We start from the raw sequence: 12,722 nt of genomic DNA, 5'->3' as shown, positions 1-12,722 counted from the left end.
TTTGTATCATCTACAAATTTTATACTAATGCTATATATATACTTTTCTAAATCATCTATAAACTATTAATTTAACATATGTCACAAAGTAGCCAGGGTTTGAACTGAGGTCCCCTAACTCCACATCTAGGTTTTTTATTTGTTTTCCCAAGTCTAGGATGGGGACAGTAGGGTGTCATTCACATTCATTCTCATTTGTTATTTATGTGATCATGTTTATGAATTCAGAGAACATTTCATGAGCCTAGTAAACCTAACAAAGGCTATTCTGGAGGCCCAAAGCCATGAGAGTTGGCTGCACTGGGATTTCATTAGGCAGAAGGAAACTCACGTCAATGGGCACACTGTCATAGAGGCGCTTGCCAATCACGGTCTTTCCCTGGATATCGATGTTTTCTCTCTCTTCAATGGGAAGTGTCTGTACCAGCTTGCAGTCAATGTAGAGGGACACATTCTTGGCCTGAATGCTGAGAGCAATCTTGTGCCAGTTTCGGTCAAACAAGTCACTGACTGGAACACCCCGGAAGACCACCCGAACTGCATCCTTCATCACTCCCACAGCATTATACTCCACAGCTTTGTTCTCTCCATCTAGCCGGATAGAGACCTGGAAAAAAGTCAGCAAGTTGTTAAATAATAAGGGACTTCTAGGGAGAATATTTCTATTCATTTGACATTCATTCAACATTTATTAAGCCCCACGCTATATGCTAAGCACTATAGTAGAAGGTTGGGGGACAGAAACAAACAAACAAAAAATTCCTATTCCCCAGGAACTTAGAATTCTACTAAATAAAGGGTACACAGATACCTACATACAAATGCAAAGCAAATATGAAGAACTATTTGAGAATCAGTAAAGACCTTATGTACAAGGTGACACAAGCTGAGGACTGAAGGAATCTAAGGATTCTGAAAAGCAGAGTTAGTAAGAGCATTCCAGGCATGGGGATTGGAGATGGGATGTAATGTATGGGAAAGTACAGGTTAGTTGGGTTGGAATATAGGGTATATGGCAGGGTTTAAGATTCACTAACACTGGAAAGATAGCCTGGAGCTAGACAGTAAAAGGATTTAAATGCCAGACAGAAGAGGCTGTATTTTGTTCAAATGGCAAGAGAGAACCACTAGAAGCTTCTTAAACGGGGGAAAGACTTGGTCAGATCTTGTTCTAAGAGAATCATTTTGCCATCTGTATGAAGTATGAGTTGGAGAGGAGACATATTTAAGGTAAACAGACCGATTAGCAGACTGTGTAATAGTTCAGATAAGTGGAAGCTAAACAACAGAGGGGGAATGGTCGTGTATAGAATGAAGGAGAGAGATGTGAGAGATGTTGTGGAGTTATAATGGAGAAGATTTGGCACCTAATTAGATCTGTAGGGGTTAGAAATAGAAAAGAGTCAAAGGATTCCAGGGTTTTGAACCTTGGGAAACAAAAGGATAATGGTACCCATAACAGAAACAGAAATTAGGAAAAGGGATGGAATGTGAGGGGAATGAGGAAAGATGAATTCTGTTTTAGATATGTTGAATTTGAGATGCCTGTGGAATATTTCTGGCAAATGGTGGTAAAGAAATGAAATTCAGGATAGAAACTTCTTTTCTTCCTCCTCCTCCTCCTCCCTCTGTTTCTGTCTCTGTCTTTCTCTCTGTCTCTGTCTCTGTCTTTCTCTCCCCCTCTCTAAAACTAGGTATAGTAAGTCAGAGGCAGAAATGAGACTAGAACCTAGGTTTCTTCCACCTAGCCCAATGTACTTTACTTTGTACATTGTCTCTCTCCAGCCCAGAATCATACCTTAAAAATAATTTTAAAAAACTTTTTATTGCTGGCTTATGTTATCTTATTTTCAACCATAACTAGACTTCCTGGTTATTTTCTACTCATCTTGTGTCTAGCCAACCTTTCCCTGAGGAGCTATCAGTGGATACCAAGATAGACCGTGGGAGTTAGACCTGTATCTTTAACATAGACTTCATCACCAAGCAGCCCTGTAGGGTTTCAGCACTGAGCTCAGTTTGGCAGCAGGACAGAATGAAGGAAGAGTCACACAGGAGTAGGACAGAAGAGTCTGCAGATGAGATATAAAAGGAGATCACAGAATAATGAGGGGGTGAGGGATTCAAGAGCTATTCCAGATGGCAAGAAAGGGAATGGCAAGAGGCCAAGTATATCCCACCAGGTTTCCTGAAGAGGGAGAGTTCAAACCAGGGAGAGAGCCAGAAAGCAGAAATGATCAGGAAGGAGAAATAGCTAAACCAGCTCTTGACAAAAGCCATGACTTCTCTTCAGAGCCATTCACCTTGATGATAATTGAGTTGGCTAAACAATCTGTCTTTGGAGTGAGCAGTAGCCAACTTCTATTGCTCCTGAGAACAATTTGGGGAACCAGGTCATTGAAGTCAGATTGCAAAGGTCAACTGTTTTAAACAATTTTAATACTATGGTCACAGTGGAGACATAACAAATATATATCCTATCAGTTCTACAAGGTAGCTGCTCTAATTCCTTCACTCAATTGTATGTGTTTTATATGGTACTATACAAGAAAGATCCTTGCATATGAATGACTTGCCATTTTGGAATAATAATATTAACTGACATTCATATGGTGTCTTAAAGTTTGTGAAGTGCTTTATAATAATTCTAGCTAATTGGATGAGTTTTAAATTAAATTTTACTTTTCTAGTTAACACACATTTATTTTCTCTCCCTTCCATCTCCACCACTTTTTTGAAAGTCAGTTAATAGTAAACAAATTTTATTAACTGCTGACTGTCAGGCTCATTTTGTTAATCACTGGTAATAGAAAGAAAGGCCAAAAATGATACCTGCTCTCAAGGAATGTTATAGTCTAATATGAAGACAACCTACAACCACTATGTTCAAATAATATGAATATACCATGAATTGGAGATAATGAACAGAAGGAGAACGCTACAATGGTAGGGGTGGGAGAGAGAAAAGTAAAATCCTTATGAAAAATATGCATAGTCAAGCAATACAAATTTCTACATTGGTTTTCTCCCAAAATACATATTTGATTTTCATTCTTTACTATTTTATGGGCTTAATGATCACCTCAAGACTGATGATATACTCTTTTCCTTCTCTACTCCTTAATTCTTACCTGAAGTCTTAAGGTCACTTCAAATTCAGTTCCTGCAAAAGAGAACTCATCATCTTCCCTTCCAAACTAGCTGTTCTTTCCAACTTCCCTATCAATACATTTGTCATCACCCTTCCTCTCCCTTAAGTTCAAAACTTTGGTATTACCGATAACCCTTCATTTTGCTTGACTTGCTGTAGCCAATCAGTCACCAAGTTCTGTTGGGGTTTTCCTTTGAAATTCGCCTTGAACTTTTCTTTACCTACTCTCCCACTTACATTAAAAACCCTAATCCAGACCCTTATCACCTCATGCCCAGATCACTACTTCATCTCTCTGGCTGTAGTCTCTCCCCTTGTACTAAAAAGAGGTGTTATCCTAAATCACCAATTTCTTCATGTCACATTCCTGTTCAAATAGTTCCCTGTTCCCTACTTGACAGATGTTCAAAGTCTTCAAAATGGATTTCAATAACCTGGCCACCATAATTTGGACATAAACTATATCTTCAAACATAGTTGTCCTCCCCAGAACACATCCTCCACTTCTATTGGGCTAGTATCATCCCAAACTCCAGAATACCTACAATCATTTTCATTTTGAAGACTAAAGAAGCATAATGTGATGGCAAAGAGTATAGATAGTATTTAAAACCAGAAAACTTGGCTTCTTAATTCAACAGTTCTGAAAAGATGTATCTTCTTTTATACCAACAACAAAAAACCTTTCCTAATCCTCCATTATTAGTACCTTTTTTTAATATTACTTTGTAAACATTGCTTTGTATTATTCTGTATTTACTTTATTGTGTACAATGAAATAGACACTGCAGGTATTACCATGCTCATTTAAATTTTCTTTTTTATATATTTCTTTCATTGTTTTTGAGAGGCACATTGGAAAGGCAGGCTCTTTTATTACCTCTCCCACTGCCATCTCTCCAGAAATAGGTACCTCCATTTTACATATGTGTGTAATCTTGACCATGGCAATAAATCTAGTACATTATGAGCTAGTATTGGAACTTCAGTCTTCTGACTCCAAATCCATGACTCTGCTTCATAATAATTTTCTCATGATGATATGATTTTATTTCAATTGATTAATATACAATATGACAGGGCACTTTGTTTGAACTTCAGGGTGAGTAAAACTTCTTGTCCAAGAACCAGTATTAGTTCTGGGCAAAGAGACTAATTCAATTCCATCTAAAAGAACACTACAATTTCTGTCCAATGGTCAGTTGCTCATTCAAGTCGTGGGAAACAAAAGAGGGCACCAACTAAGTAGCATTATTGAGTTTCATGAAGGGGGGGTGAGGAGTGTCACAAATTAAAAGAACAGTCACAGATGGCAGACAGTTTAGATTGCCTGCAATTACCATCCCAAAGATCAAAGGCCTGCCCCACTCATTTGGTTTCAAAAATTCCAAAAGTTTTCCCACCGAGAAAGATCTTTAGGTTACTCTGAAATACTATAAAAACCTTAATAGTAGCATCTATTTCTTTAGCGATCTATAGGCACTAAGCTCTTTCACAACTGCTATACAATTTCTTCCCCATAACAAACCTATGGTTAGTAAGCTGGGGTTATTATTCCCATTTTATAGGTGAGAAAGTTGAACGTCCAGCAGCTGAAGTGGTTTGTCCAAGGTGGCACCAGTAATGTACACATCTCTACTGCTTCTATTTTCTCCCCTTCCTTCTCTTGCCCTCATACCAGCTTTATAAGAATAAGGGCAGAGACAAGGAGTAGAAATGAAATTTCACTGGTTTAAAAAATTCTCAAGTAAGGTAACTCCTACAAATGTAGGCTGGCACCTTCACTGAAACTTATAATCTTAGAGTTTCCTAGAATACTAATAAATGAAATGAGTACCTTAGGGTCCTGCCGTCAATATATGTCATATAAAGGAATTGAACCCAGATCTTGGGTAGTTAAATGACACAGTGGGTGGAGTGCCAGGCCTGGAGTCAGAAAGTCTTGTCTTCTAAGTTCAAATCTTGCCTCAGGTATTTACTGTGTGAACCTGAGCAAGTCACTTAACCCTGCTTTCCTTAGTTCCTCGCATGTAAAATGGGCTAGAGAAGGAAATGACAAGTCACTCTAGTATTTTTGTCAAGAAAAGTCCAAATGGGGTCACAAAGAATCAGACAAGACTGAAAAATTCTTGGCTTTGAGGATGGCTCTCTCACATTTCTATAACACTTATGAAAGTATTTTACCTCACAATTTTATGATCTAGGAACTACACATATTCAGTTTGCCTCCTCCATTTTACAGTTGAGGAAACTGTAGTTCAAACGGTAAAGTGACTTGCCCAAGCAGTAAATGGTAGAGCTGGGGTACAAATCTAGTTCTCATATTGATTATAAGTCTATTGCTTTACTATGGCTACATCACAAAAATCGTTGGCCTATTCTTCACTCAGGGGATTATTTGGGGATATTACTATGGGAACCCCAGTACTGTCACCATGTAATCACCTTACCATTTCTCATTTGGGAGTGCCATCCAATGTTGCAACCTGAATCCCAGCTATTCTTGCTCATCCTGTACAACCCTTGACCATGATTTATCCAAAGCTCACTATTCAGGGACAACCCAAAATGCTAGAGCCTTCTTGAATTTTTCTTGAAATCATAAGGGTACCAATGGAACACTAGCATTCCAGCAGCCTTCTGTCACTCTTGTCATATGACCTGATCATCTTCTCTGCTTATCATAAAATGACTAAATGAGGGCCTTATTGTTAAAATTATTACATAGCTTCTCAAATGGTCACCACAACATTCTCCTCTCCAGTGCCCTCTGTGTCATGTTCATCTTAGTTCTTCAGAAACTGTAGTATTCCAGGTCACTTTGCCATATGGTAAATAACTGGTAAAAAGTTACTATTGAAGAGAGAGTTCTGTCTTTCAAGAATTTATAGTCTAATAGGGGAAGCAACAAACATAGGAGAGTGGTGGTCAGTGGGAAAACTTTAGTCTAGAAAGTTACAACTGGAAAGTCAAATTTGGAGGTGACAGAGGGATAGATTGATAATATTTTCCTGGTCTTAGAAACTAACTAGCTGTGTGACCCTGGGCAAGGGTCTTCTATCTCCCTCAGTTTTTGCAAATATAAAAATGGGTACAATAATAGGACCTATTTCAAAGTATTGTTTTGAGGACCAAATGAGATAATTTTTATGTATTTACTATAGTGCCCAGTGTTTTCATCTCCTTCTCTCCCCCTTCTCCCAACTGAGGAAAAATGAGATAGTTAAATTGATCATGGTCCATGGTTCTAAAACTGGAAAGCAGGACAGGGGACTAGAGGAGGAAATGGTACCTGTGTAGTAGTGAGATAATTAGGGAGATGGTTATAGAGGACATGGCTTAGAGGAGAGTTGAGAGGGGAAAATGAAAAGAAAAGAGAAGGAAAAAAGGGAAGAGAAGAGAAGGGGAGAAAAGAAAAGAGGGAAAATAGACTTCCTAGCTCGGTGAAAATAGGGTACTTTTGAAACATTAAAGAACTATGAATATTAGCAGTAGCAGTGTTAGTTCCTGCTCTAGGAGAAATGGGCTAAGTTAGACCTGTACTCCAGTACAAGTCAAAGATGACAAATCAAAAATCCAGATGTCAAGGCTTCATTTCACCAAATCATAGCCTCTGAGAATTGTAAGGGACCTTAGCAGCCATCTAGTATGCCTAAAAAAGGCACCTCTTTTATACAATAAGTGACACATATTCAAATTCGAGTTCAAATCCTTTCATTTCTGCCATGCCTTGAGAAGTGGTAGTTAGATGTTGACCCTGAACTGACTTAGAAACAGGGTCAGAGAATACAGCATGTTGTCCTTTGAGACAGCTATATCCTCACCAACTTCCATCTTGTTTAAATGTACTTGAGCAACTAAATGACTCAATGAATAGAGTGATGTCCCTAGAGTCAGGAAGACCCATTATCTTGAATTCAAATCCAGCTTCAGATACTTACTAGATATGTGACCCTGGGCAAGTAGCTTACCTCTGTTTGCCTCAGTTTCCTCATCTGTAAAATAAGCTGGAGGAGAAAATGGCAAACCACTCTAGCATTTTTGCCAAGAAAATCCCAAATGGAGTCAGTCTGAGATAACTGAAAAATGACTCCCTGGTCTATAGAATCATAGAACTATAAAATGTTACAACTGGAAGGAAACCTGGCACAAAGAATATTAGCAGTAGAAGGGACCTTAGAGATCATTTATTCTAAACCTTAGAGATCATTTATTACTGATGAGAAAACTGAGACATAAAGAGAAAAAGTAACTTGACTCAGAAATATAAAATTAGCATCACAGAAGACAAAACACTGGAATTGTGTACTGAAAGAGACTAGTGTTCGAGTCCACCACCACCATGTGGCCTCGGGTTGTTCAGGTGGGTTTTCCAAGTCTCAATTAGGTATGCCAACTGGGGGTAAGGCTATCTTCCAGGTATATTAAGGTCCCTCTGGGCTCTCACCTGTATTTGATACATTTGTGTTTAGCAACTATTTTCCTCACAATAACCCTGCAGATTAAATGTGTACATTATATTGTGTGCAAATACATGCATTAATATTCTCATTACTACAGATAAAACCTATGAGGTTTGGAGAGGCCAAGTGATTTACCCAAAGGCAATCAGCAAGCAGTAGGGCTAAGGTTTGAATCCAGAACCTCTACATCAAAGTTTAGTGTCCTTTCTAAAGCAGGGTAATCCTGAGTTGAGAAGAGAACCCAGGTGTCCTGAATGCTCTTTCTTCCAGATGGCAAATGAAGAGGACAGAAGGAGAAAGCTTAGCCACATCCTTTTTTAATATACTTCCTAAAGGGAAACACAGTGGCTCATAGAAGAATTTGGCATCTACCTCCCAAAAGCTCATTTTCCAGGTGAAGACAAAGGCAGATGACTGACTGACATATGGTTGGCTCATTAACTGTGTGAGCAAAGGGGCTAACAATTTGCCAGAGAATGAGATCTTTGATGACACACCAATTGGTTTCTGGGATGACTGTGATTACCAAGTTTCACATTCCTCATTTATATGGGGAGCTGAAAATCACCCTTTCCAACCCATCAAAGTGGAAAGCCAAAAATTAATTTGGAAAGTAGTGGGAAAACATCAGTTGAAAAGTAAAAGCCAAGGTGAAGAACTGGACAAAATAAAGGTAGAATGAGATTTGAGAGAGGGAGAAATATTTTATTCAAAACACTCTGAATCAAAATTACTGCATTCCATGATCTAGTATGGAAATAATTCTGGAGTTGGGGATAGTGTTGCCTGTCTATAATTGCTTCTACTGGGGAGGACAAGGTTGGTAGACCTCTTAAGCTCTGGAATTATGAGCTGTGGAGCCAATCTGTACTAAATATGGTACTAACACTGGAAGCTGTCAGCGCCAAAAGGCTGCCTAAAGAGGAGTGAACCTGTCCAGCTGGGAAACAGAGCAGATTAAAGCTTCTGTAATGACCAGCATTGATAGCACATTGTATATTGTATATTGTATAGCAGAACTTGGAATCAGGAAGATTCAAATTCAGATTTGGCCTCAGACACTAACTTGCTAATGTGAACATAGGCAAGTTAACTTTACCACAACCTGCCTCAGTTTCCTCTCCTGTAAAATGGGGATAATTATAGCATTTATAATTAGAATTATTGTAAGAATCTAACAAAATAAGTCATGAAGAGCATTGCAAATGCCATGTGCTATATAAATAATAGTTACTATTATCATTTTTAGTCCATGAGGATCTCTTGCACTTCCAATCCTAGAGAGATGAGGTAGGAAAGGAAAAGGGGAAAAAAGAGAAGCAAAGTAGAGAGGAAGAGAAGGAAAGAGAGAAGGACAGAGAAAAGAATGGAAAAGGATAACTGTGAATGGAGTCTGGAGACATGGTACTCTTATGGAAAATAAGGTGAAATGTAGGTTAGATGATTATGCGGAGGGGGACATTGATATAACTACCCCTTACCTACATACACAAGTGCCCTATACATAAGCATTCCTAAACCCACATGGATTTAAGAATGCAATAATATTCTTAAGGTAGAATCCTCATGCCAGCCATGTATGTATGGGTTTTATTTTGGCTTTCTTAAAGGACCAGTCTAGTTACATTTAGAGAGACTCACCACCAGGTTGGCTACAGTGTGACAAACTTGGCAACAGTAATATTCAAAGGCTAGCTACTAACTGTGGGGAAAAGGGGGATGGATTATGATCTATCACAGTGAAAAAAATGACAATATTGATAAATTACACATCTTAGAAATATTAAAAATACTTATAATTTGCAAAAAATTTCTTTTTAATTTTTTTTGCTACTTTTGAGTTCCAATTTGGTTTTTTTTTCTCTCCCTCCCAACCCCACACTAGAGAAGGCCAACATCTGACACAAGTGACTTGCCTAAGTTCAATTCCAGTCCTACAGAATGACCTAAAGCATGGTTAGAGGCAATTAACAAAACTAGAAAAAGAGGAAATACTAAGGAATGAGTCTAGTCCAAGCTGAGAGAGATCTCAGGATGCTTTTCCAGGGTTAAGCCAAAAAATTCATCAGGGTCAAAAATCCAAAGGCTTAGGAAGAAGCATTAAATGGAGGGAAGAGCAATAGTCAAAAGTTAGGAGGCAGTCAACACAGAAAGAGAAACAGTGCATTGAGAGAAACATGAAATGTTAATGAATGTCAGCTTGTCTCATACAAAGTCTCCATTTGAGAAAACATTCTTTTTTATGGAAGCAGTGTGATATACAAGAGGGAGTAATATGTAATGGCTGGAGGGTTGGCCTGAGATACAGAAAGACCTGATTCAAGTTTTCCCTCTAGAGATACTAGTTTAGTGACCCATAGCATATTGCTTGATCTCCCAGGGTCCCAGACAACTCATTAAAACTCCAGGGTGAAGGGAAGGCACTAATCTGCATTGGTAGAGGAAGTCCTTCTTTGTGAGCTCCCTTCGTTAATATTATCATTGATCTAGGGAAAAAAATGAATGCTAGCCATGTGCTGTTTTCTTGAAGTCCAATCTGCCTAGCCATAGACTCATATGCTCTGCACATAAATGTCAATTCTCCTTGCTGAGTCCACTGTTACCTAGATAAGGTTTCTTTGATACTATTTGTCAATCAGTGCAGCTGTCTAGTAGAAAGAGCATCTATTTTACTTGGTTTTTATAGTATTTTTACTCTCCTTATCAAGCTGCTTTAAACACTCATCAGGAAAATAAACAGCACATGGTCCTTAGGGACCTCCTCCTTTATCACACCTGGAGAATTCTGCATATATAGCTAAAGCATCGAACCCACAGTCAATCATTCAGAGTGTATTAAGCACTTACTATATGCCAGGTACTGGGCTAAGCCCCGGGCATGCAAAAAGAAGCAAAAGATATTTCCCTGATCTCTAACTGGGGCAGACAACAAACAAACAAAAATATACAAACAGGTTACATACAGAGTAAATAGAAAATAAAATTAAGAAGAGTTGGGAAAGTCTGCCTTTAGAAGAGATTTTGGTTGGTACCTGAAGGCAGCCAGGGAGGGCAGTAGGCCACAGGTACCACATTTCAGCATCTAGCCCAACAACTATCCAAAGTTATCTTTTTTTCCTGTATTGCCCTTCCTCTTCTTCAAACCAAGAAAAACTGACCTGAAAGTTATAGCAATCAAATCCAGCCAACTAATATCAAGTAGTCTAATTCAGCCCTGTTTCTGAATGATTGGACTCTCAGAAGTAGAGTCTTTATAGATCCAAAACAAAAAGGAAATAAATGGTTCTATAAGAATAGGAAAATCAGTCAATTAACCAAAGGAAGATGGCATACCTGTGGAATTCCATATTTGTCGATGACTTGCCAGATATACCAGTCTTCTCTTCGTGAAGTTTTCCTGAACCGGAAGGTAGTAACAAAAGCATACTCATCAGGTAGACCTTGGGGAAATACATCTCTGGAGGGAAATAAAGAAGAAAACATGAAAAAAGATGCAAGACTTATTAGTCGACTATGCATTCAAGTTAAAGCTATCACATGATATGGTTTCTAGAAAATGTATTATCGCCTTAGGTTTTAAGTTAGACAAAGTGTACAGAAGAAGGGAAGTTAAAGTCCCCCTGTATTCTGTCCTAGTTGGACTACATCTGGAGTGTGGCATTCTATTCTTGATATCATATTGTAGGTGGAATCTCAGAATTTCTTTATTTTTGTATTTCTTAAATTAGGAGTGGTTTGGGATATTTTATCATATGACTATAGATACCCTGGGTTTCTTGCATTGAGAAATCTCTGTTCATACCCTTAGACCATTTATCAATTGGGAAGTGAATTGTGTTTTTATAAATTTGAATCAATTCCTTATATAGCTTGGAAATGAGATTTTTATAAGAGAAACTTGCTGCAAAGATTTTCCCCCATTTTTTTTCTTTTTAATTTTAGCTTTATTGGTTTTGTTTGTGCAAAAGCTTTTAAATTTTATGTAATCAAAACCACCCATCTTATCTTCTGTAATGGCTTCTGTCCCTTGTTTGATCATGAAATTTTCTGTAATATTTATATGTTTGGTAATCTTTTTCATGTTTCTCAAATTTATTTATGATTTTAGCTCTTCATAAAAATCATGGAAAAATTTGAAGCTTATTTTTATATATGGTGTTGGTCTAAATAAAAACTCTTCCATACTGCTCTCCAGTTTTTCCATTAGTTTTTTGTCATATAGTGGGTCCCCATATCAGTGGTAAGTGTCTTTGCATTTAAATCAAATAGTAGGTTACTAGATATATTTGCTTCCATATGCTGTATAGCTAATCTCTTCAACTGATTTCTGTCTTTTTTAATTAATCCAAATTGCTTTAAGAATTACTGCCTAAAAATATAGCTTGAAATTTGGAACTGCTTAGGCCCCCTTTATCTGCATTTTTATTATTGCTGTTTAAATTATTTCATGATTTTATTTTGTTTTCTATCAGATTGTGGCAAAAATGACCCCAAAAAGTAACAAATGTTCCACAGGTTATGGTTAAAAAAAAAAGCACACATCAACACAGTCAATCAATCAATCAACATTTAATAAGCATCTACTATGTACCAAGCACTTTGCTAATTACTGGGGAAACAAAAAGAGCCCTCTCCAGGGGCTTACAATCTAGTTAGGAAAAGTTGAGAGGTAGTAGATTAGACTTCTTTAGGAGTCTTTAAGCAAAAGCTAGATGGCTTGTTGACCATATTGTAAAGGGGATTCTGACTAAGGTACGGGTTGGACCAGAGGGCAAATTCTGCTTCCATTCTGAGATTCCCTAATTATGTCCTAATTCATTTGGAGAAAAGGAGACAGACCCTAAGGATGGGAGTGAGAGAAGTCACGTATTCAGACAAAAATCAAAAAGCATGTCAACAATAATTACAATGTCAAGCACTGTGCTAAGAGCTGGGGATATTAAGAAAAAAGCCAAAAACAGTTCCTGCCTTCAGGCTGTTCACAGTCAAATAGAAAAGACAACATGCTGACACCTATGTAAAAATAAGATATATACAAGATAAACTGAAATAGCAGTGGATTGGGAAAGGATAAGATACTAGTAAGATTGCTTGCAGAAGGTGGAAGGA

General features: G+C 37.8%; 1 protein-coding gene across 1 annotated transcript in view; it reads right to left on the bottom strand.

Annotated features, from left to right (window-relative positions):
- COL22A1 (collagen type XXII alpha 1 chain) overlaps window positions 1-12,722 on the bottom strand; it is a 630,085-nt gene that overhangs the window by 397,489 nt on the left and 219,874 nt on the right. The window contains exons 6-7 of the mRNA XM_069081305.1: window positions 10,947-11,070; window positions 331-606 (exon numbers count right to left, since the gene is read on the bottom strand). Of these exons, the coding sequence (XP_068937406.1) occupies window positions 331-606; window positions 10,947-11,070 (400 nt within the window). The remainder of the gene's footprint in view (window positions 1-330; window positions 607-10,946; window positions 11,071-12,722) is intronic.

Source organism: Petaurus breviceps, unplaced genomic scaffold, assembly GCF_028583685.1.
Source record: "Petaurus breviceps papuanus isolate PSGF00001 unplaced genomic scaffold, PetGlider_PUasm1.0 98, whole genome shotgun sequence".
In the NCBI taxonomy this organism is placed as follows: domain Eukaryota; kingdom Metazoa; phylum Chordata; class Mammalia; order Diprotodontia; family Petauridae; genus Petaurus; species Petaurus breviceps.
The sequence above is the reverse complement of the archived record's forward strand: the minus strand, read 5'-3'. Positions and strand labels throughout refer to the sequence as shown.